Below are 25,845 nucleotides of genomic sequence, written 5' to 3' on the forward strand. Positions count from 1 at the left end.
CCTTGGGCTGAATGACAGCCGAGTATTACACCCTGCCCTTAATATCAACCTAATGGATTGAACATTAAATCTGTAAAACTTGAGTTTGTTCTTTGATGACCAAAAAAAAAAAAAAAAAAAATTGAGTTTCTGGAAGGGCAGACCAACTCACGACATTCACTCAATTAACCTGCAATCTATGCAGGCAGGTTCCAGACCCCCTCTGACAAAAGAACACAATGCAGCTATTCAGTTTACATTTATCTTTGCTTGCATGTCTGTTTTTGTAATGCTGCTGCATCACCATTTAACAGCAAATAACAATTAAATATGAATGTAGAAGCAAACTAACATGTACGTTAAAAATGAACACGTTTTAGTACTTGGGTTATTTAGCACTATTAAGAAATTAAGGACAACACAACAACTGAGAGGGCCAAGGCAAACCCCTGCTGTAAAGCTCTGTTATTAAAATTGCAAAGTGAAATGTTTTTTCTGTGCTGTACATTATTGCCTAATCAGATGTCACTAGTAGAAGTAGCTGCTATTTGAGTAGGCCAATGGAACCTTATACCCAGTGGTGTAGTCGATGGTAAACAGCATTTACACATTTTTAATTTGGGCAATATAGCGTTTACCCACTTCTCATATAAGGGATACAGAGTTTACTAATTTCTACTCTCCTGTGATATGCAAATCCTGGGTTAAAGCAGGGGGGCGTGACCACTGGACTGCTTGTTCGGCTTGTGTGTGTGAGCGTTCTGTGATTGGTTGTTTATGTTCTGTTAACAGCACCTGAGAGTGGAAATAACTGTATAGGAGGGGGAGGGGGGGGGTTGGCTGAGGGCCAATCACAATGTATCTGTTCATGTTTATCTGTTCAATCTATCTGCTCAACTCCACCAAACAGGGGAGTTTACCCACTTTTTTATTTACCACTACGCCACTGCTTATACCCACATATATACAGGTATCATTAGTATTTTATTTCTTATTAATCACTTTGTGTTGTGTTGTCAAACAGGTATTGACACAATTGCCTTTTTCGGACAAGATGGAGAATGGGACAGCAGATGAGAATATGCAGAAACGCAGTGTTAGCACTGATATTAAAGGTAGGTAAATAGTTGAAGATGTGTGGAGAATCCATCATGGGTGAGATTTATTGATAGCAATCGCAGATGGTTTAGTGAACTGTGATGGGAGCTCAGGGCCCGAGTGAATAATAAATTTGGCCGGAGGCCTCGTCCGTGGGTGCGCAAAGGCTACTTGCACAAGGCCGGCTGGAAAAACATGAACAGTTACATGCATCCCAGTGCCGCAGATAGGAAGTGGCTATGAGCCCGCTCCCCCAAAAGACAAGCCCACCAAACCATGAATGGAAAAAAAATAGTGAATGATTAATGCACCCCACAGTGGCGCACTGCCACCTACCCCCCCAAATATTGAAAAAATAATGAAACTGAGCATCTGAGACACGGCCCGTCCCCTAGAGCATGATTGCGCTGGGGGAAAGAGCCCAGCCTCTGCAGCCCGACCACACACCCCACAGAACTAAATACAAACCGCTCAGCACTCAGTTAAGGAAAACCCCCCACTCACATATTTTTTATTTCTTGGGGGGAAACCTCAGGGAATCCATGGTTGAGAGCAGCCCTTCCTCCAGGCTTTAAGTGGTCGACTCCTATTTCGGATTCCCAGCGCTTGACTGAGCGGCCGAAACAAAAGAAGCAACATGAGAGAATAACACACAGAGCCTTTATGTGCTTGCTGATGACTTGTTGATTAGGGGCGGATTCTCCTGCAGAAAAGCAACTGAGTTTACAATGAATAATACAGCAAGTAAACACACATATTTGAAAAAGGAAAACTGCTGTGGACCAAATGGTACAAAATGAAAAAGAAAAAGGTAATCGATTAAAAGAGTCAATTATATCAGGACATTTCGCACTGCTTTTTCCATCAAGCTGAAGAACTGTAGTCTGAAACTTTTTGATATAATACTTTTTTTATTAATTATACACATGTTTGTGTACCAACATTACCTTTTTTATATATATACGAATGATCTCAACCACTGGCTTGCTAATTTAAACTTACAAAGGCTTTACATTGCTATAGTGCAGAGGCATTCCTCAGCATGCACACTTTGCCAAAGAAGGGCTGCTGTCATAAGCTATGAGTAGAAGACACATTTGCCAGAACTATAGATTCCAGTCCAGTCAAGTCTTCTGAGAAAAAATCTACTTTTATTTTTTTTTTACTTTTTGAAAAAACTTCATTAACAATTAAATAGAATACACAAAAACAATATTATAAAATCAGATACCATCGAATCCTCATGAAATCATAGTTCAGTTCCACCCAAAGTGAAAATAAATTACATAAAACCCCATCTGACTAGCGTGTCAACACTGCAGTATAGCAACATTAAGGTCACATTATAGTTACTCACCCAGTTCACAATCTTTAACAGCACACAACACACTGTTTACACACCACGTTTGTTCAAACATTTCCACATTATGTTCAAATCCATTTTAACCTGTGTTAAAACAAGCATTCTAGAAATTACAACATGATTTAAAAAGCCATTCATTTATTTTTGTCAGCTCGTTAAAATTGCTTGCTTGGCCAGTCCAAGAATACAGTTCATCAGCTGGATTTGTAATACCTCATTCCAAAAAAAAAATCACCTCAGAGAAACGCACTGGAACTGGAAGTGAATTAGGGAGAAAGAGTGGCTTCTGCTAATTAGTGATATAAAAGAGATTTGATATATATAAAAAAAAGAATAACAATTTTCCAGACAGCCTTATTAAACAAGCCATTTTTTACATTAATTTAAGATATTTGGTGTTTATAAAGTTGATTGTGTTAATAGACTTCAATGTTGTCTGTACTGCACAGAACTAATCTGTTGTACAGTGTAAATATCACGTACAGCAATGGTAAATCAGAATTGACGAATATAATTCATGAATTCTGAAACAGCTGTGGTTGTGGACTACTTGTAGGTTAATACCTTGTTCAAAGGCCGTAGTTTCTGTTGCTTGAATTAATTATTCTTTAATTGTTAGCAAACATAACAACCTTGGTGATTCCAGAGCAACAAAGACATGACACTGACTAAAGACATATTTATAAGGAACCCAATTTGGTGGGTGTGGTCTTATAATAATAGAGGCAAAGATACTGAAAAGCTCTGTAGAAAATCGGCAGGCCTTACATTTGGGCTTTTTTCAAAATGTTTTTTTTTTTATTGTGAGTATCCAGGAGTCTGCTAATGGGTGGCAGCAATACTTGGCACGCCTATGAAAGTCATTGCACTGTGGTTCAAGTGTGGATTAGCAATCCAGATTGCATAAGTAAATTAGCTAGGAATAGTAATGTCATGTTTCTCAAACCATTTGCGTACAATGGTGAATGGGTGCATTACTGTCTTGAAAGAAGCCATCACCATTAGGGTACAAGTGCAGCATGGATCCACAAAAATGATTAAACAAACTCCGGCCTACCAGGAAAAACCTTCACCACACCAGGCCAATGCCAATTGAGTAGAGAGGTCCTAATAAACTGGCTAGGCAGTGAATTTTTGACCATCTTATAACCTGCAACTTTTCTTTCCCCAATTAAGGCGACGACAAAAAAGAGCTTCAACATCAGAAAAAAAACAGAAGTGGTCAGGATAATATCAAGAAAACTACGGAAAAGAACAAAAAGAAGATGACAGAAACAGACAACAAGAAAACCACAGAAAAAACACAGTCCAAAACATCATCAAATAACTCATCCACCTGTACGCTCTTATAATCCTCTCTGAATGACAATAGACATGCTTGAGGGAGCACAGGTGCCATTACCACGGAGACACACTAGCGCCTCCATCAAAAAAAATACTAATGTTAAATACAGTATAAGGCACAAGAGCAACACCAAAACCACTTTCATGTAAATATGTGTCTTTTTTTAACAAATAGCATATTTGTTTACCAAATGTGATAGTTGTATATATATATATATATATATATATATATATATATATATATATATATATATATATATATATATATATATATATATGGGTTGACTGTAAGTTGTCTTAGTAAAAAGAAAAGCATTACCTTAATATAAAGATCCAATAAAAGTATTTTTGGTCTGCCATGCTCTCATAACAAAATGCTGCAGTAAATCGTGAATGCTCTAGCTTAGCCCAGTTTAGATTCTAGATATTCCTTACATTGGAACACATTTTATATTGTACTTAAATAGTCACCAGTGTTATAAGGTGTTATAATTTCATGTAAAATGATCAGAGGATTTCTTGTCAATAAGTTCAGAATTCAGGTATCTGAAAACACATACATTATGCAAAACATTTGTATAATATATTTTATAATTGTAAGTTTAAATAAAGAAACAAAAAAGAAAGAAAATAATAACAAATACTAAATAGAAAATATAATTAGGAAGTGGACAAATGTATCTTTTTGTATAGTTTTTAAATTGTTACTGTATGTATTAACTAACCATAAACAGAACATGAACAGTGTTTAATAACATGTTAGTAAGCTAGTAGCTCCCCTCAAAGAAGTGTTAACCCTTGTATTACCACACTGTGGATGGTGATAAAGTGCAGATGGACGTACTTACGTACAGTACATATGTTTGTCACACTTCACAGCTTCACAGTTTTCTATATATCTGCAGAACCACTTTTAAATTGTAATTAAAAATGCATGGCCACGTGTTATTGTATACTATTCTGCACATACTGTTGCTATATGTCATGGTCATATACAGGGTTCAACTATAAATTTCCACCTAATTAAAGGGCTCACTTTATAAAGTACACCACAGCATGCTGTGCCAGTCAGTGTGCCTAATATTATTGGTCCCTGTGCAAGAGGTTTAAAATGAAGGGACCAAGAGTGCTTTAGGTTGTATATGGTCAACTGGATCATTGGCTTAAATTGGTCAAGAAGCTGCAATACATTTATTGAAACTACTGCAAGGGAGTTTGAGGATAATGAAACTATAGTATGGCCTCCTCTGCTGTCAATGGAGTTTAAATGCCATCTAGTGGAGAGTTGCAAACTAAGCAACATATACTGCAGCACTAAATCATAGAACACGGCTAGAGCTCTCTGTCAGTCGCAGAAGAAATAGCAAGAATCCCAGACTTTCGGAACAAATTCTCCAAAATTAAGATTTAAATAGTATCCACTGAAGCTAAAATATGTGTCATATTTGATTTAATTAATTTTAATATGGAACTCCAGTAGGAAACATAATAGCCACCACTTTTTCCCCAAAACTAAAGGCAGATCATATGTGTATGTGGCAATAGTCAATGTAAAATTGAATTGTTGCACAAAGTTTATGAGAGGACATCACCTGAAATCCATCACCAAGAACAATGCTTAACCAACTTCTAATGCAAAGTGCCAATAAACGTAAAGTCAAGGTAATCTGGGGCCTTACTGCTAGATCTGATAAAATTCAACCTTTCTCTTAAGTTGTCAGCGAGACCTGCACTTTATATAGCTTAGTGCTACAGAATTTCTTCTGAATAAAAAATAGTTACTAACTAGTGTCAGTTGTAGATGGAAATGCTAGTAGTTATTGTTTTACATTTAACTAGTGAGTTGCCAATATCTGAAAAACAAAGTGATGGCAATTCAATTCTTGGAATTGCAATAAGTATATATTTGAAGTGTTCTTTCGGTTTTCCCCAGCGACACCTGGACTGCAGGTTGAGTTATGCAAATCTGGAATCATAGGAGAGCTGCATTGGTCTGTGCAGTCCCATGGGTTAGGGAGGAAAGTCTAAAATCTTCCGGGATAGTTCATCTCTACACTTCAGAGACCCTGTGGCAGGGCAGAGCCCTGCTTGTAAATAATCTTTGGTTTGCGTGTTGGTAGTGGTGGTTGGCAGGGATGGGGTTAATTACTATCCCTGCCAAAAACATGTGAGAAAGTGGCTGGAGCCTATATGGAATAATTGATGATTAATTAGGCTCCAGCCACATGGGATATAAGGGGAGAAAATCCTTTGTTTGAGAGGTGTTGGGAGGGAGTCGGTGAGTGAAGACTGTGTTGTTTGTTTTATGGCTATATGAACCAGTGAAGGAGAATGCCCAGCCTGACTTTAGTATCGTTTTGTGTTTGTGGCTTGTTTTGTTTACTGTTTATTTTGCTCTGTGAGCAGTGTTTATTTATTTTTGTAAAGAAATGCATGCCCCAGCTCTTAAACCCACAGCTACTGTCTCTCTAACCCTTTGCCATCCTGTTTGAGTACTTTCCTCGCATCCACACCCAGGGCTCAGCGGCTTGGTAACACCTATGCTTATGTTTAACAGAAGAGACAGCTGGCGTGACACTGGGTGTTTGCCTGTTGATCTTTAGTCCTCCTGATTGGTCAGTTTGAGTATCAATAAGGAAACGACAGACCAGTCAGCCTTTAAGTGGGTGATAGCAGGCATTGGGTTGGCTTCGTTTTAGAATACTTCACAGTACTTATGTTTCACAAGTAACAGTTACAACTCTGATGACTCTGACTTAGCTTGCATTTGACTACACCAAACTTCCCTGAATTAATGTGTTGTCACCAATTCCTTGATCCTTCAATAAACCAATGCATTTTTATTAAAGTGGCAAAAACAGCACCAGCTCTTTTTTTTTTATGTATCACCACTTTAGTATTTTGGTATCCTAATTTTAAATCAACTAATATGCATTCATGTTATTAAACAGAAGTATTGTTATTGGCATTTTAATAATTTGGGAATCAAAGGGTTAAACTGCAGGTTGTGTGTCTTTCTGACTGCAGAGGCTTTCCTTACCTACTCTCTTCACAGTGTCATGGCAGTTGTTTATTTTTTTTGTTTTGTTCAATGTTGTAGGCTGCTTAAACTTTATCTAAACCATTAGATACAATAGTTTGGCACTTACTTCATGGCATTATACTTCACAGAAATAATACTTATTAAGGAGTACAGTAAATGTAAAGGTACTTACCATAATTAATCCTAGTTTGCATGTCGTGAAATCAACACAGTAAAGGGGATTGGCGTTATTCAAAACAAGCAATTCATTCAAAGATCATTTTTATTTATTTCCAGTATCCTGGATAAATATCATATTGTAAGAGAAAAATACATATGGCAACAAAAATAATGTAAACTCATCTCAGTATTTATTCTAATTAAAAACTGAACCATGTTGAACAATGAACAATGTAAAGGCCAGTTTATTTGACGCAATGTAACATATGGTTACCTTGCACTAATCTTTGCAACAAAAAAATAAATGATGTATTTTTATGTAAGGCAAAGATCTGAGAATTTTTTTTATGAATTTCTTTCCAAAGTGGGGTTGCTATGTACCAACACTGTAACACTTCAGAAACATGGCTGTTTTCTTTACAGTTCAGTACTTGATATTGGGTCATCAAAGTGAGATCCAGTGTGGTTTGTGGGAGTTAAAAGATCAAACTTCACATAGAAGAGCAAACATTAGGACCTACGTTCCCTGGACAAAGTCTACCCACAAAACAATGTTAACAGTGAATTACAGCAGTAGAATGGGGCCAGTTAGGATGACAGGACAAGAAATGACCCTTATAATAGAAACACCCATGTTTCTATGGGGCGCAAGTACATTCCAAAAGGCAAAACAAGAAGCTCACCTCAAGCACCAATAGCTCTTACTTTAGCAAAGCTTAAATACATTTTTTGTTTGTTACCTGCTTATATAGAGCGTGAATTTATTTTAAATTGATAACTGGAAATTTAAAAGCAACTATATTTGTTTAAAAGGCAGCCAACATGGTGATCAGACAGTACACCAATTTTCCAGCCACGAGGTTCCCTTTCAGTCAATTCTGTTAAAAACCATCATGTACACTAAGGCCTCACGGTCTTGTCCCTGAAAAGCAGTTTGTCTAAATTGGTTTGTTAGTTCCTGGAATGGGGACAGTGTGGCGGAGGAGCACCCTCTACAGGTGCTTTGCTAGACACACTCATCAGCTGGCCGGCATGCATCCTCTCGTTGACACGTAGCACGCAGCCGTCCTGCAGCATGCGCATGGCGATCCGGGCGATGTTCCGCGAGTCATCCAGCCCGCAATGAGGCCGGCCATCATACTTCATCCCAAGGTTCCCCAGCATGGTCGTCAGCTTGGTTTGGGTTCTGGGTACCTGTGGATAACATGGTCGCATATTCGCATTATTCCCACAAACTCCCACAAAGTTGCCTATTACTCTCTCAGCACTGCTACATTAGAAAAACGGTTTATGGTTTTAACTGATAAAACATGTTGTTTCAGGCAAAACCGGCTGTGACAGGGTAGAAGCCCTGCTGGTGTAAATAGTGTGTGGGGGAATGCAAGGTTGGCAGGGATGGGGTTAAATCTGTCCCTGCCAGCAATTACAGGTGTGGCCATTCCCCAATTTGGTAACTGAGTGCTAATTGGGGAGTGGAGTATAAAACGTAAGTAAAATCCTGTTTGTTGGAGGAGTTTGGGGGAGAGTGTTTGTGCTGTGATTTTTGTATGGTTTTGCAATGTGGTAGTTAAGGCTAATGCTCAGCCTACAAGTATTGTTCTTTTGTTTAAAACCTTTATTTTGGCCCTTGTGCCATGTTTTGTTTGTATCTATTTGCTGTGTTTAATAATCGTGTGCATACACGCTTAAACCGCAGCTTTCTGTCTCTGGGTCTGTATTTCCTGCAGGTAGCCTGCCTGGGCCGTGACGTTACCCTGTCACACTGGTCAATTCCATTTTTTTGACAATGTAGAGAAAGTAAAAACCCCAACTTTTTTTTTTTTTTTTTTTTTTTTTTTTTTTAAAAACACAGAAAAACAGAAGCCCTTAATATAAAAATCAGACACATACAGTAGACACTTCCAAACTCCATGCTTGCACATAAAAATCATCCACAGACACCAGACGCTAGAAATACTGCTCATGACTGCAGTAAAAGGTGAAAAGTTCACGTTGGGGCCGCAGCAATTTTGATCAATTAAACTAAGGCTGATGCAATGAACCACTATTGAGAACTTAAAAAAATATATATTCCAAAATTCTTGCAAAACCAAATTAAAAAAAAAAAAAAAAAGATGTTGTTAAGCTATGAAACACGTGAGAAGACTGAAAAGCAGGGTTTCAGGTCAGGATTTTAGGGCATGAGTAAATGAAGGAAAGCATACAAAAGTAGCAGAGAAGGCTCACCTTGTAAAAGTTCCCGTAGGCTTTGCGTATATTTATCCATTTCTTGGCAAACTGAGGATACCGGATACGGCTTATATGGCACTGAATGTTTAAGAACTTACTCATATCCCAGGATCTAAAACACATAAAAAAGTAAAATACAAATCAAAAAAGGAAAAGATTTAGCAAAGAAAAAAAATAGGTCATACAACAAACTTAACATGCTAAACACAGAGAGACACTGGCTTTATTCTAAACAATATATAACTATGCTGCTACAATTTGACAAATGTGTAATGCATGCTTTTAAAAGATGCTTTTCCTCTTAATTACAAGCAGATCAAAAGATCACTGATGACGCACAAATCATGAAATCATGTTTATGCTCTTCATAAGTTAGATCTAAGATAACATTAGACAATTTCAAAAGAAAATAAAGACTTGCTCCTGCCCTATAATAATGATAAATTGGTACACAATTTAACATTACCACAAACAGGAAACTGAGTTCACAAAGTTTAGGGCAGCGGTATTAAGATCTAACACAAATGAAATAATTTACACTGAACACTTACATATAGATTATCCAACCCCAGTAATCCTACTCGATCAACAAATAAGAGCAACACTGGTTCAAAGTGACATAGTTCACTTTTGAGACTTTTGTAAACTAGTACAATCTTGGATACAGAAGCACATGCTATCTGAGAGTCTACAACCTGTTTGCCACACCAGCTCTACTATTGTGGCTGAAAATCTGAGAGACACAGATTTTGCAGATGATCAAACATTGTAAGGCCTCTTGTGAGCAATACTTCTCAAGAGACGCTGTGAGCAGATGCCCAACACTGGATTTGCTGCACTCTTGGGACAAGTCAGACTCCTGTTCCTAGAATCTGCAGGTAGTGTGCTATAAAGGTTTTGTTTTCCAGGAACTTGGACAGACCCCTGTCATTCTCTTTTCAACTTACCCATCTGTCAGCACTGCATATTTATGCTTTGTTCCTAGCTCCTTTTCTTTAAGCCAATCCACTACCTTCTGAAGCACATTAGGAAAGGTATCAGCCTTATCAACAGTTTCCTGAAAAAATAAGAAACACAAGTACTGTACTAAGATTTTAAAACGTTTTTTAAGGTTTAGTTTCCATAAAATTAACTTTGTGCTGAGAAAAAAAATGTAAATTAATCTATTAGCTGTTAGAACCATGAACAAGGCAGTAGATGTCAGGTTGTTTTATTGATGTGCATTAATGTGAGTTTTTTGAAAAGATGTAAGCAAGGCATTGCAGTGGACTCGTACATATCTGATTTTGTTTAATTGAAAATAAATAGTTTTATTATATTGTTTGTAACTGAAGCCTTTATGTCAGGGGTGTCAAACTCAGTTCTGGAGGGCCGCAGGGTCTTCTGGTTTTCGTTCCACCCAAGCTCTCAGTTACTTAATTGGTCTAATTATTTGATTAACTGGACACATTTAACACTTCTCTTCAGGCCTCAAAATGTTTCACAGGTAGTGTACCTTGAATCAAGTGCATTTTTAAAACCATCAACTGTAAAAGACCATGAAAAATCAAATTGAACAAATAATTAGATCAATTGGGTTAATTGAGAGCTTAAGTTGGAATGAAAACCAGAAGACCCTGCGTCCCTTGAGGACTGGAGTTTGACACCATTGCTTTATGTACTTTGGTTGTGCCCATGGTAAACAGAACCCTGAGATACCCCCATTTGTTATAAAATGTTGAAAGACCTTGATTATATATATACATATATATATATATATATTATATATATATATATATATATATATACATACATATACACACACAAACATATATATATATATATATATATATATATATATATATATATATATATATATATATATATATATTTTAAAGCAAACAAATAATCCCCTCTTGTTTGAAGATCAATGATTTTAGCGAGAAGGCCTGTGACCACACAAAAAAGATGTATGACTGAGTGCTTACTTCTGGTTTTTCTATGGGCTAGGACAATGCTTCTCAAATGCAGCCACCAGCAGGATTTTGTGCGGCCACAGCAGCCCCCCAGTAACTCCTCTCTTAATCAACCATTACCTTAACCCGCTATCTAGCTTTCATTCAGTGCAGCTCATGCTGCTTCTGTTTGTTAGCCTCTATTGGCCAACAGTGTCACTATAATCACATGCATGTTGATTGGCAGAGCTTTCATTTTGGCATGCGTCACAAATCTCTGCCCATTTCGCTGTGTCAGTGCTCATTGGTTGATCAACAAGAGAAGACTTTAGTAGTGCCATGTGAAAACAGCAGTATGGAGTACAGAGTAATATTATTTTCTGTAGTGCAGAGAAACTAGCTGAATATTCAAGTAAAGTGCTGCTTCAGATCTGACAAGCTAGTCAGAATCGGGGGATAAAGATGCAGCTATGTCATTCGAAATGCTTCACGCTTTCCAAACACTGGCCCAACTTCCTATTTCCTATTATGAGAGTAATAAATAAAAACCAAAACTGAGTTATTTTTCTTTGTACAACTGTGTAAAAAAATGTGTAACTTAACTACTGTTTGACATCTTCTGCTTTATTAGTTAATTCAGTGGAGCAAAGTAAGGCCTTCAAAACCTATTATTCTGGAATATTACAGTTCTACATATAATTTTATGATATAACAGCATTGCAAATTGTTATACTTTTGTTAGATTTCGCTGTTGTCAGAGCAGCAGTGTGGAGTAGTGGTTAGGGCTCTGGACTCTTGACCGGAGGGTCGTGGGTTCAAGATGGGGGACACTGCTGCTGTACCCTTGAGCAAGGTACTTTACCTAGATTGCTCCAGTAAAAACACAACTGTATAAATGGGTAATTGTATGTAAAAATAATGCGATATCTTGTAACAATTGTAAGTCGCCCTGAATAAGGGCGTCTGCTAAGAAATAAATAAATAAATAATAATAAAGGAATTATCCGTTAATTTAAACTAAACTCACCTGACAGCTTTAGAAGTTCCAAGTTGTTTTAAAGTTTATACTGAAGGAAACCAAAAAAGCGGTCTTGTAATGTGTATTCAACCCAAATCATTCTGCTAAATGTGTGTTAAATAATGATAAATTACATTTCACTCATTAGTGTACAAATAAATTGAATGTTGCAATAACCCTTAAGAAATAACACTAGATATTAGTGTTTGGGAAGTTACTAAAAAGAAATCTTTTACAGTTATAAGTTACTTGAATAAAGATGTAACTAGTTACAGTAACGTATTACTTTGAAATTTGTTTTAAATACTTACATTTACAAATAGTTGCTTCTCAGGCACAGTTTACATTTTACACAGATACTTCTTTTTTGGTTTGGTCAGGCTGCAGCTCAAAATATTCTTTGAAACTCCAGTTATCGAACCTGCTCCTTCCCTCCTCTTTCGGCATTTTCTAGCAAGATGATGTAATTGACTTGCATTTCTGAAGTGCTTTCTGATGTCAACTTATGCATTATATATGTCTTTTTTTAAATGTATTTATTATTTCTTTAAGTGTAACTAAAAGTAACTATCTGAAAAATGAACCATTACAGTTACAAGTCTCTGAAAAAATATAATGAGATTACAGTACTGCACTACATGTACTGTGTTCTTTCCCAACACTGATAATACAACTTGCTGTAGCTCGGAAACAAATTGCAAAATTACCTGTGTGATTCCAGTAAGTTGGACACAGAAATCAGAAAGCTGGCTGTTAACTTCTGGCTTCACATATTGCTGAAATGAATCTTCCTGTTCACAAAATACATAATAACATTTTACAAATTATAAGTTTTCAGTAATTGGAGCATCCACAATAGTCCCACATGATTTTAAAATATCTACCAGTATGTCTAATAGAACAACTACTGGTCAAATTAGGTAATTGCCCCAACCCTTCAGTTGGAATAAACATCCAGGTTAAATTCTCTACATTTATTGAAACATTATCATCTTGTCTTATTGAGCTTCACAAACCGATGACTTGATTATTCAGTGAGCGTGATTGGTATTGATCGGGGTACAATTCCAAGTTAAACAAATGAAGAAACAACCGATTAGATTTGTGTGGATTGCTGTTCTCCAGAGTAATAAAACCAGCAATCGCCACACATCCACGCAGCCGTTTCTTCACGTGTATCACTTTGAATGGTAAATTAGACCGATCACCACCAATGACCCTCACCCCGCCTGATTTCTGTCGAAAGCTCAATTCAAATAATCAGTTTGTGCAGCACTATGGTCTTGTTACCAAAAAACAATGCTAACAGCAGCACCTACAATCTCCAGTGTGTGTGTGTTGACGAGGACCACAGGGAACTCAATGATCTCATGGAGGTAGCCTGGTGGATTGCTTTCCTCGCACGTGGCTTCGAAATCCACAACACAGATGTACTCGTAATAGGTGTCATTGCTGATGCTCTCAGTCTGTACCGTCTGCATCAGTTTCTGCTTCTTGTAATAACTTTTGAGCCTCTTCTTTAACACATCTTTCACACCCCTAAGGAAGAATTTGTATGGGTTAGATGGGTCAGCTTTTGGTTCATTGAAGCATACGAAATTGAAATGCCTTCAATAAATTAAAATGCAGTAGCAATGTATAGCCAACAATTGCCTTCAAGTCCATTTCAAGACTTTTTCAGTTACTTAGTTATTTCATTGAACTTTACATGTATATGGACCTGGAACAAAGTCTTGCATTTGAATGGAATGGACAAGACAAGGTTGCCTACAGGGTCGTCCAAAAGTCTGGAATTGAAAGCAATATCATATATTATGCTGAAGGATGTCTGTTAAAATCGGACTGCCACAACCTGTTGACAATCTGCAACACACATCAAAATGATCGGAGTTTGTTTTTCTTTGCTTAAAGGCATTTCACACCAGAGCAGATACACCCACATGATGCCTGACTTATTTATGGAACACCCTGTATGGATGTTTCTGACCTTGGACAGACAAGATTGACAGGTATAACATGAATAGCTCAGAAATATATTGTCGAACAAGACACCTCGCTGACACTGTCACCAATGAATTGCATGTTGTATAGATTTTGGAGAATCAGACCATGTAATTTAGGACATTCATGAAAATTCATACCTATAGCTATCATTCAATCAATTCCATTTAAAATATCCAAATGTTTGTGGATGGCATGCTTTATAAAATTAATTAATTCATTGAATGAAATCACCCATTTAGCATGGAATGACCCAATACAGATTCCAGGAACACTAATTATGCTTCACAAACATCTCAAATGCCTTGAAGACTACACTGCTTTCTATCACTACCTTGTGCTCACCTGGTTTCAAGTTTTAACTCTGCAAGCTTGGCGCTGAGCTCAATTTTACTCATCCTGTTGATGTGGCCATTTGCAAGAGCTATCTCTTTGTAAACAGGATCACTGAATTCACTTTTATTGGAAGCAGAGGGGGGTTTCTCCTTCTCATCAGGTGTGCAACATTGTTTATCCTGAAATACAAAACATTTGTATTAAAAAAGAAGGCTTGTTGTGTGACTTTTAAACAGGCACAAGCATTGTTAAAGACACAGAAGGGTTTTAAATAATGTAACTCAACTTTGTGTACCTTAGAAATTGAGAAACGGGGTCTCTGACTGTGGCATACTTTTTTTGCACACTTTATACTGCTGAAGGTGTGGAGAAAAAACCCTATGCCAAAATCTAGAACGCCATAATGTTGCATGTACTGTTACTTATCATACATATGTGTAATTATTTGAATAATAATAATAATAATAATAATAATAATAATAATAATAATAATAATAATAATAATAATAACCTGCACTGGTACAGGCAAAACAATTAAGCAATTCACTTACTTGAGCAGCTGTGTCACGTTTCTCCTGAACATTATGTTTTGGTTGGTTTTCATCTTGATATTTTATATTCTCCTTTTGATCCTCCATTTTCAAAACTTAAGAAAGCTTCGTCGGTGTGCTGATACAGCACCAGATATAAATAAATAGTCTGTCTCGATTACAATAACAATACTATTGTATTGTCAAGAATATATATTTTTTTAAAAAATCGTTTCAAACACTGGACCGTGCATCCGATGACTGGGACTGACACATTCGCGCTATATTCCCAGCTGCCTCAGTCAATGTGTGCTTCCAAGTTTTTCGTCCTGCGCATCTCTCACAGAAACAACATTTACGTCTCAGTCCTCGATGACAGCAAATACTGAAATTACATTCCACTTTACTTTACCGTTAACTGTCGTTTGTTTGCCAGTTGTCATTTTTGTTAACAGTTAAAAACGGTTTGATTTTAAAATGCGCTCTTTATAGTTGGGCAATTACTTATTTCCTGTTTAAATTACAACGCGCGGAACAGATGCAACTACTTCCAGGGCACCACGACACGGAGAGAACTTAAAGAACGCCCCCCTAGTATTCTGGCAGACCGAATGCATGGCATTTTTTTTTTTTTTTTCAGAATTATATTTTACTAACATGTATGCTTTACCATACCAATATACTGCGCAGGGGATTAAACTATGTTATGTCTTTACAATAAATAAATAACACATAGTTCTATTTTAAAACGTTTATAAAGTTTTTATTTGGATCTTTTATTTTAATTTATTACTCTTTTGTATAAAAAAGACAAACAGGAAGAGATCTACCTCAAAGATAAGGGCCATTAACTGAGAGAAATGATCTGAAATGCATGCTTATATGTTGAAAAATAAATGTAGGACACAGTCACAGACAGACAAAAGTGTTGGCAGTCTATGCTTATTATGTGGTAATTCAAGGTAACAGATTAAGGACAAGCATTTAGTAAACGTTAACCACTTTTTAAATAAAACAAAAAGCCAAAATACGCCATTTCTAGTAATTTAACAAATACTCTTTATTAAGAGTGTCCTCCTTTTGCTTTTATTATGGCTTTCAGATGTTTATGATCTTTCTTAGCCAGCATGTTACATCTTATTGGTGAAATCTGGGCCCATTTCCTTCAGCTCAGACAGATTGTATACAATGCTTGTCTACTGCTTTTTCCAGATCAGTCAAAAGCATTTCGATTGGATTGAGATCTGATGATTGCAAATGCCATTTCCTTAAAAAGTGGTTTGCAGTGAGGTCTACATGCCTACCTCTTCTGTGTTCAGTGGCTTTTGCTGTACCAGTAATTTTCTTTGGACATCTGCCTCTTTCAAGCGTTTTAGTTTAATTTGTTCTTTATTGTTGATTTTGGTATTCCATATTTCTTTGATACTGTTCTGTAACCATTTCCTTGTTGTAGTTTTCTGTAAGTGCTTTTTTCAAATGTGAATCCAACTCCTATGTACAGTGCCATGAAAAAGTATTTGCCCCTGTCTGATTTTCTGCATTTTTGCATATTTTTGACACTGAATGTTATCAGATCTTCAACCAAAGCCTAATATTAGATAAAAGGGACCCTGAGTGAACAAATAACACAAAAATTTGATACATATTTCATTTATTTATTGTAGAAAGTTATGCAACACCCAATGCCCCTGTGTGAAAAAGTAATCGCCCCCCTTAGACTCAATAACTGGTTACGCCACCTTTAGCAGCAATAACTGCAACCAAACGCTTCCTGTAGTTATTGATTAGTGGGGTCAACTCTGGTGCAAAGTTGTATCCATACACTTCTATGGGGGAGTCAGGTGTTCACTCACATGGTGCGTTCTGACAGCTCTGCAACGCAACACAAACGGGCTGCAAAGATTTAGTCTGCGCTCTCTGTTACACAACCCCCTCACCCCTTAGTTCTTCTCGTCCCTGAGGAGGTGTTCTGAGTCCCGGAAATGGCAGGACAGCCGTCTGTGTCGTCTGTGAAAAGCAGTGGCAGCGAGTTATATTGTTAAGAGGTCCGGACCCGGGAGGCTGCTGGCTGACATTCCTGGTTGGCGATGCAGGCGGCCCAGGCAGTGATGAGTCTGGGTCCTCAGCCCTGTTTGCTGGAGTATAGGTGCTCTGCCCCCGGTATGGGGCGAGCCGGTTCCAGTGTAGCACCACCTTAAAAAATGCTGCTAACAAAATAAAAAGATTCACAATAAATAAAGTGTTACGGGTTGCATTCAAATACCGTATAATGCCATCATGCAACAAATTTGGCAATTATGGCATTTTTAAAGACAGCCAAGTATGAATTCCAATTGTATAAGGGCAGGAATAAAATATGTCTTCTAAAGATTCAGAAAGTGTAAGCCATTAATCAATAAGATGTGGTAAGTAGGATTAACTTTATAATACTGAAGTGAACCTCAAATGAGAAAGACTAAAGCATTGGATAGGTGTGACAGGGTGACTAGTGGTCTGACGTCACGGCAGAAGCAGGAAGGGAAAAATAAACTGACACCAGGGCAAGTACTGCAGTTCAAAAGAAACAATCGGCTGGCTGCCGTTTTTATTTGCAAAACAAAAATAAAATAAATATTTAAACAAAAAGACTTTGCTCACAGAGCGAAATAAAAGGTTTAAACATAAACAAATCACGAACACAAAAATAACGCAATCAGGCTGGGCAATAGCCTTCACTGATCACTGAAATCAAGTTTCTCGCTCTCCGTCTCTCTGCTCGCTCTCTCCCCTTTAACACCCACCCGGAGCTAGAGAGCTGCAGCCTTTTTATATCGTGGCCGAGGGGTTTAACCAACTTGCAATTAATTATTCTATTACCCCTCGGCCACAATCTGCACGAGTTTATTAATTACTACTGTGGATGGGGTTTCCCATCCACGCTACTAAATAAATCGGCTACGCTGTCAAAATCCCAAACAATAACAAAACATATGGCGCTCGCCGTCATATATACAATAAATCATCAAAATAAACAAACACAAAATAACACAGGGGCAGAGGGGGAACCCTCGTTCTGAAAATAAATAAACAAATGAATGTACAGGGCACCTCGCCCTGTTACAATAGGGCTTTAATAAGTTTGATATACTCCTTGTTCGTAATTGACAGTTTGAATTTGCATAGAAAATCATTATAGGATAGTGTGACAGGGTAACGTCACTGCCCAAGCTGTTACAGGCAGGAAAGAGACCCAGATAGAGTTTATTACACAAAAACAGGAACAAATAAACAGGCACAAGGGCCAAAATAAATGGTTTAAACAAAACAATACAATAAGCGACTGTAGGCTGGACATTCAACTTCACTACAGACTTCAAAACACAGCCACACCTGTGATTGCTGGCAGGGATAGATTTAACCCCATCCCTGCCAACCTTACTAGTTTTACCAAAAAGGCAAGACAAGTAGTTTACTGGGTGGGTTATCACCCGCTAACACAGTACAGGTATTTAATTACCAAGTAAGTAGTAAATATGTATTTATAGCAATTGTAAATCAATACATAAAATAAGCTAAAATACGGGGCATTTCTCTACAAGAAAGAAAGGAAACTAAAATAAACTCAACCCTCCCTCTAATCTACAGAACAACAGGCTATCAGGGATTACACCGTATACCAAGCCTGTGTGTCACTTTACAAGTAGTCGGCCACAGTAAATGTAAACCTGCTTAATTTTGAACAGTACATTTCACTAGTCACTTCCCTTAGGGATTTGCTCCCAACAGCCAGCTATGGCTGTAGTTAACCAATTACTAATGATATATCCAAATTGGTTTACTCACGCCCTCTCATAAGTCAGAGAATAGTTTGCCCGCTACTCTCAGATCTTACAAAGGCAGATTTAGAATCTTAAGCCCCTTTCACACTGGCACTCCTACCCGGGTCCCGACCCGGTTTCTGACTAGCCGGGTCACAATCCCGCGTAGTGTGAAACCACGTACCCGGGTTGGCCTGGGTCACAGCGACCCACCTCAGAATGTGGGCCAACACGCTTTGACCCGGGTTGAGAAAGACCAAATGCATGACGGCTGTTCGTAAGCCGACAAAATAACAAACAGCCACGCCTGCGTGAAGGTTTCATTTCCGCAAGGAATATTTCTGTTTATTCTGTTTTGCCATATTTTTGTTGATTGAGACACACCATGAGCCAGATTGCTGCAGGGATGAGGTAACATTTGCTCTAATCCACATTTGGGCCAACGGTTCAGTTCAGAGAAGCTTGGATGGAAGTGTCCGTAAGAAGCTGCTTCACGGGCATTGATACGCGTATTGTGTATTATTATTTGTTTATTTAGCAGACGCCTTTATCCAAGGCGACTTACAGAGACTAGGGTGTGTGAACTATGCATCAGCTGCTGAGTCACTTACAATTACGTCTCACCCGAAAGACGGAGCACAAGGAGGTTAAGTGACTTGCTCAGGGTCACACAATGAGTCAGTGGCTGAGGTGGGATTTGAACCGGGGACCTCCTGGTTACAAGCCCTTTTCTTTAACCACTGGACCACACAGTGGACCACATTAGTTTAATTGTATTTTTTAATTTTTCACCAACCCAAAGGATTTAAGGCTCTGAATACAAATGGATGTTCCAATGTGTCAAAGGCTTTAAAGATAAAGAATAAAACCACTGTATCTAATGTCTAATAATAAACATATGTGATTATGATTATGAATACCTTTAATAAAAACTGATTGGGATTCACTGATAACTTTAGCGGTGCCATTATTTTAATTTATTTGCGTAAATGCAGGCTAACAACTTATAATCAGAACATAATAAAGTAATTGGTAGCCGATTATTCAAAAATAAAGCTATTTACCTGGCATAGAAAGCAGAGTTATGGCCTTGTTTCATAGAACACAACAATTAATTTAAATCCGTGCATTCACTGAAAGCATAAAGAATCCCTAAGATCAGACCAAAAATATGTATCAAACTGTTCATTGAAATGATCTAATACCTCAAATGTTGTTATATGTTTGTAATTTCCATCAATTTGAGGTATAATTGTACAAGTCTATAATTGAAGCATTAAAGAAACTCAATTTGAGAACATTTGGAATTGTATACATTTTATTAGCAATTTTCTGGTGATCATCTATCTTTTGATTATAATGAGGAGAGCAGTTATGGATTTTTTTTTTTTTTTACTTTGAATCTGCTTTTCTAAATTAAAAAAATATGAATTGTTTTTGCCTTTTTTCTGTCTCTTTGCTTTCGATTAAATAAAAGCCCCAATGGCTTTATCTTTATATAGTTTGTCTGGCTGTGGTTGGAAAGACTTTCATTTGGATCTAGTTTAATTATTTAGTTTAGCATATTTATTGCAAACTAGATGTATATCCAAAATAATTGTTAAATTTGTCTAATTTTAGACAAGTCTTTACCAACTTTAATAGAGAAGTTTCCAATGTTTTAGTGATTTGTGTGTCTTTATTGAGCCTTAATTTGGTTACAGTGAGATGCATTGTTAAGTTACAATTACATTTCCAGTAAGACTTAAAGATGTACGTTTGTAGCTGAGGTTCTAAAAGAAGATAAATACAGGAGCGAACAGAGAGGCAGAGAGGGCAGGATGAGATACAACACTCTAACAAGCTTTTAAATGAATTATGTGCGTTAACTTCATCTCAGACCTGGTCCTGACTGCTGCTCTATATTGAACAATCTTATTTTAAATGTACAGACCAAAATTGATAGATGTCTTGAAAACATCCCTTTTAAATGTTTACCACAGTAAATTTGCACAGTAAGTTTTTTTTTTGTTTGTTTGTTTTTAAATATGCTTTACACTGTTTATGCCTTATCATGTTTTCATTATGTTTTACTACACTTTGCTATGCTTCTACTATTAACATTTTTAGAAAGGATGCTACATTGCATAAAGAAAAAAGAAAGACACAGATAATTCTGGTGATAAGTGAAGAATGTGTCAGGTTTCGATATAAATCCCTATATTCATTATAGATATATATATATATATATATATATATATATATATATATATATATATACACACACACACACAAACGTGCTCAAATTTGTTGGTACCCCTCTACAAAAAACGAAGAATGCACAATTTTCTCTGAAATAACTTGAAACTGACAAAAGTAATTGGCATCCACCATTGTTTATTCCATATTTAATAGAAATCAGACTTTGCTTTTGATTTTTTATTCAACATAATATTGTAAATAATAAAACAAATGAAAATGGCATGGACAAAAATGATGGGACCGCTAACCTAATATTTTGTTGCACAACCTTTAGAGGCAATCACTGCAATCAAACGTTTTCTGTAGCTCTCAATGAGACTTCTGCACCTGTTAACAGGTAGTTTGGCCCACTCTTCCTGAGCAAACTGCTCCAGCTGTCTCAGGTTTGATGGGTACCTTCTCCAGACTGCAAGTTTCAGCTCTTTCCATAGATGTTTGATAGGATTCCGATCAGGACTCATAGAAGGCCACTTCAGAATAGTCCAATGTTTTGTTCTTATCCATTCTTGGGTGCTTTTAGCTGTGTGTTTTGGGTCATTATCCTGTTGGAGGACCCATGACCTGCGACTGAGACAGAGCTTTCTGACACTGGGCAGTACGTTTCGCTCCAGAATGCCTTGATAGTCTTGAGATTTCATTGTGCCCTGCACAGATTCAAGGCACCCTGTGCCAGGCGCAGCAAAGCAGCCCCAAAACATAACCAAGCCTCCTCCATGTTTCACTTGTATCTTTTCTAAGGGGTACCAACAAATGTGTCCAGGCCATTTTAGAATATCTTTGTAGAATAAGCAATAATTCATCTCTTTTCACAGCTTCTTTGCTTTATTCTATGACATACCAAAGGCATGCAAGTATACATGATAAAATAGCTTTTCATTTCATCACTTTTCAGGAGGAATGAAGCATTACTTCAATGAGCTGTAAGGGTACCAACAAATTTGAGCATGTCTGTATATAAAGTGTAATTGAATTTGCTTCCTGAACATATGTGATAGAGGTGATCATTTAAAAATGAACATGATACAAATCCATAGTTTTGGGGAAAAGATCTGGTTATTTATCATTTTAAATCACAAACACAACAAACCCTCTTTTATTATGTCGTGCTTTCTTGAGAGTGCTGTGATTGTATCTGTTTTGCCATGAACCCAGTTCATTTATCATACTTTCTTCAGCGTAGGCTTTTCTTATTGGCCTAATATGACAAATATATGTTTGTTTGACATATAAAAGAGAAAGCTTCAAAACTACTTGTTCACAACCAACTTGCTGTCTGTATGATGAAAAGTTGCAGCCGAGTAAGCTGTGGCTCATGTGACACTAATTTCACTTTGTACAATACAGAATAAAGAGGATATCACAAGGTGGAGGTATGTATTATAGCATGATCAGTTTACCTTGTAAGGTCACCATCAAGTTTCATGACCTACAGTGGTGCCACTGTGAACTTTTTTTTTTCTTTAATGTGCTTCTGGAAGCATGTTTTCCAAAGTAGAAGATATGAGCCAAGATATTCGAAGCGATGCGCAATCCCCTGGCAGAATTTGTATTTTCCAACACGGCACATTGTTTCAAAAATATTTAGCTATACAGTTAAACGGGATTACACTTAAGCGTGTTGGTGATTCCCAGTCCTTGCATAAAATATTATTTTACCATTAACAAAATCCATAATGTAAGTATTGAAAGACAATGACATATGTGGAAATAAATAGTAAATATACAGTACTCAGAAAAGTATTATTATTTCCTTTAAAAAAATCCATTCCTTTTCATAAAAATGGAAATGTATTTGTTTACGACTGTAAGTCGCCCTGGATAACAGCATCTGCTAAGAAATAAATAATAACAATAATAATAATAATAATTATAATAATAATAAAAAGCAAAAGTAGTAATCAAATTTCACGATTTTACTTAGTCACGTGCATATTCCTTTTGTAACTATACATGTTCCTTTGCGAGTAGGAAGAGAGCTAGGAAAAGGAGCAAGGAGCTGTATTTAATCTTTAATTTCCAGTTCGAAGCACAGTTTATGTCGTAGCTGAATATCTGTAGGCTATGTGCTAAACTGTATCTGTATTTACATTCTGAAAAGAAACGAGTAAATGTAACAACTGTGCATTATCTCTGGAGTTGTCTGTGTTCATCTTTATACTGAAAGTAATATACCCACGGCCTTACATTTGTATTTAAATGTTTTTAATTTTAAGTAACGTATTGATTAATACCCCCCCCGCCATGAAAAGAGCAAAATTTGTGTTTTGTCCTGTTGTGGTGGTCGCGATCGAATCGTGTCCCAAACAGTAACCTTTCCTACCTCAGCCTTGATTACAAAGAATTTCTTCCGCTCTAAGTGCCACGCGATCGGGTTGTTCACCCACCCAGATGTGAAGTATCTATAGCTGTCAGTACTTTTGTACAATTTCATCTTTCAAGTTGTGTAGGGTGAGGGATTTACAGCCAGATGTGGCTGAAATCGAGGTCAGGGACTTTTTGGCTCTTTTATTGCTGTAAACAGCACCGGAGGTGCACAGTAAGGGTCACATAACCAAGAATTTGACATTTCTCGTTGTATCTTATTAACTCCTTATTTTGGGGGTGACAAGTGTGTTCGTTGTTAGTGTGTGGAATCTATGTAATTTGTATTTGCCGCCATTGCTGTTCTGCCTGCCAATATGGCGCTGGGGTCATGTGACTGCAACCCCTCAATTAGCCGTGATCCCGCTGCTCTGATTTTTGTAATGTGTTTTTTTGTAAGAATTGTAAGTCGCCCTGGATATATATAACTTGCTTGACAAACCTGGGGGGCAATTAATTCAACTTAAATAAAACGGGCTGAACGGGCAGTGGAATAAGAAAGGAGCACCTTTCGTACATTAACTTTACATTCAAAACGACAACAAAATTTACCAATACAGTAATCAGTAGCCTAGCCTACTACTGCAATAGCAGTGTCCTTGATATTGAAATCTATGTGAATGCAAGGTAAGGAGGTGCAAACTGCTGCTTGATCGATCTAGGGTCGATATACTGCTGTATGTGTCTATCAAAATAAATCTTTCCTGCATTATACAGGTAGTTGTTTAGTATCTGCTGGCTCGGTCTATGTTACATACCGACGGTATGTACTATGATACCGCGCTATACGCTTGATTGTGTTTGGGGAGTTATTCTTTCAGCACCAAGAAAGCGTGCTTGGGAAAGTGATTCGTTTTCTTTCAGAACGATCATGATTGCAGCTTCCCTGTTTATTTTTTAAACATGTATTAACACTAGTGATGCTGCTATCACAATCGCTCTTTTGAATATAATCATTACCGTTACATAGATGTGAACGGAACCTTGTATGAACGCTGGGTGTTTTCCATTGTTGTATTACCTCAGACAGCGCCTCCATTTCACTTCAGTGATTGGGCGAGTGCTGGAGTGATGTGCGCGGAATTAAGACATGCTTTTTTAAAGCGTTATTTTGTGCCTCGCAAAACTGATTTTGTGCTTGCCGCAGTTTTGAACATGGCAGGATCTCACAAATTGTCAGCCTCTCCCGCCAAATTGCGCTATGCATACATTATATTTGTGAACAGCACAAAATGGATTGTGGCATGCAAAAAGAAGTTTCAAATATGGTACATTTTGTGCATTCGTGCATAACAGCCATTTGCGAAGGCAGAACCCTCTGAGCGGTGCGCAGACCTTTCCAATATCTGGGCCATGGTCTCTTGGAAATATGGTTCACTGTACTCCAAAACAAGTTCTACTCATTCTAAATATCATCACAATTGTAAGAGAGGTTCTCTCGAAATTAGTTGCTGACAGACTTGTCTGGGTGCTGGTGAAATTAATTCACAGTGGAAGGGCAAGGGGAATTAGATTTCTACTACTGCCCCAAATAACTCGAGGCCTACACTGCGTTGGGAATCCTAATGTGGTATTGAGAAGAATGAACATCATTAAGAGATTGATTAATCATTCGTTCTTCATTGGTTTAGAAAAGACAACAAGCTATGCCAAATTGACCCCCAGGGTCTCACAATAAATTAATGGGACTGACCCAGGCATTCAATTCCAGGTCCCATTTACATGCATCATATGACACTGTCCAGCACATGTAGCATAAATAATTCATGAATACTCTAAACTAAGCAGCATCATTAAAATAATTACTAGCATGTAGAACAGATCCAGCGGTTTCGCTCATTATTCCATTTCAGAAGTATGCATAACAGCAATCCAGAACAAGGATGATTAGTTGCAATCAGAGTAAATATGGAAGTGGAGATCATGTGTTCCATGAGATAAAGCCCTGTTGCATAGCTCAGTTAAGGTTCAGGGACTCTTTCAATTGCAAATAGTCCATAACCGGGACTTTATACAGTACATGCTGCAAAATGAACAAGGAATTAATCATGCAAATATATAAATATGCAGCACATTTTCTTTGAAATGACTGTCAAGTAATTAATGTTATGTGAAGGATGCAGGTGCAAGAGAAAGCTATTCTGAGATTAGCTGCTAGGAGCACTAGATGACTGTTTTGGCAATGCAGTACGATTGTTATTGAAAGAACCATTCACCGATGTAGAACTTTGGGTCAGCAGTGTACTTTACCTATAGGATTAAGAACTATATTTGTCTGAAAACATGCACAATAGGTGTAGGGAAGCCAAAATTATTTAACAATCTTTATTACATTTTTTTCCCACAACATAAAACAAACCATTATTTTCTCTCTCAAAAAATGTACATAAATCTATTTTGTACTTTGCAACA

At 37.3% G+C, this 25,845-nt stretch overlaps 1 protein-coding gene across 1 annotated transcript; it reads right to left on the reverse strand.

The window, feature by feature from the left end:
* Positions 1–7,071: 7,071 nt before the first annotated feature.
* On the reverse strand, positions 7,072–15,595 carry LOC117420810 (3'-5' exoribonuclease 1-like). Its single transcript, XM_034034459.3, has 7 exons — positions 15,056–15,595; positions 14,514–14,683; positions 13,487–13,706; positions 12,875–12,958; positions 10,163–10,272; positions 9,213–9,327; positions 7,072–8,180 (listed from the first exon to the last, which is right to left on the reverse strand). The coding sequence occupies exons 1-7, from the start codon at positions 15,140–15,142 to the stop codon at positions 7,938–7,940; spliced, it is 1,029 nt and encodes a 342-aa protein (XP_033890350.1). The 5' UTR covers positions 15,143–15,595; the 3' UTR covers positions 7,072–7,937.
* Positions 15,596–25,845: the final 10,250 nt, after the last annotated feature.

The sequence above is a fragment of the Acipenser ruthenus genome, chromosome 1 (assembly GCF_902713425.1).
Source record: "Acipenser ruthenus chromosome 1, fAciRut3.2 maternal haplotype, whole genome shotgun sequence".
Taxonomy (NCBI): Eukaryota; Metazoa; Chordata; class Actinopteri; order Acipenseriformes; family Acipenseridae; genus Acipenser; species Acipenser ruthenus.

Bases quoted from the DNA above. Each gene is read 5' to 3' on its own strand.
- LOC117420810 (XM_034034459.3), bottom strand. From the start codon at position 15,142: ATGGAGGATCAAAAGGAGAATATAAAATATCAAGATGAAAACCAACCA. The intron at 13,707-14,513 runs GTGAGCACAAGG...ATTCTTCCTTAG, and splicing joins GAGTTAAAACTTGAAACCAG to GGGTGTGAAAGATGTGTTAA. The intron at 8,181-9,212 runs GTGAGCCTTCTC...TGTTATCCACAG, and splicing joins CCTACGGGAACTTTTACAAG to GTACCCAGAACCCAAACCAA.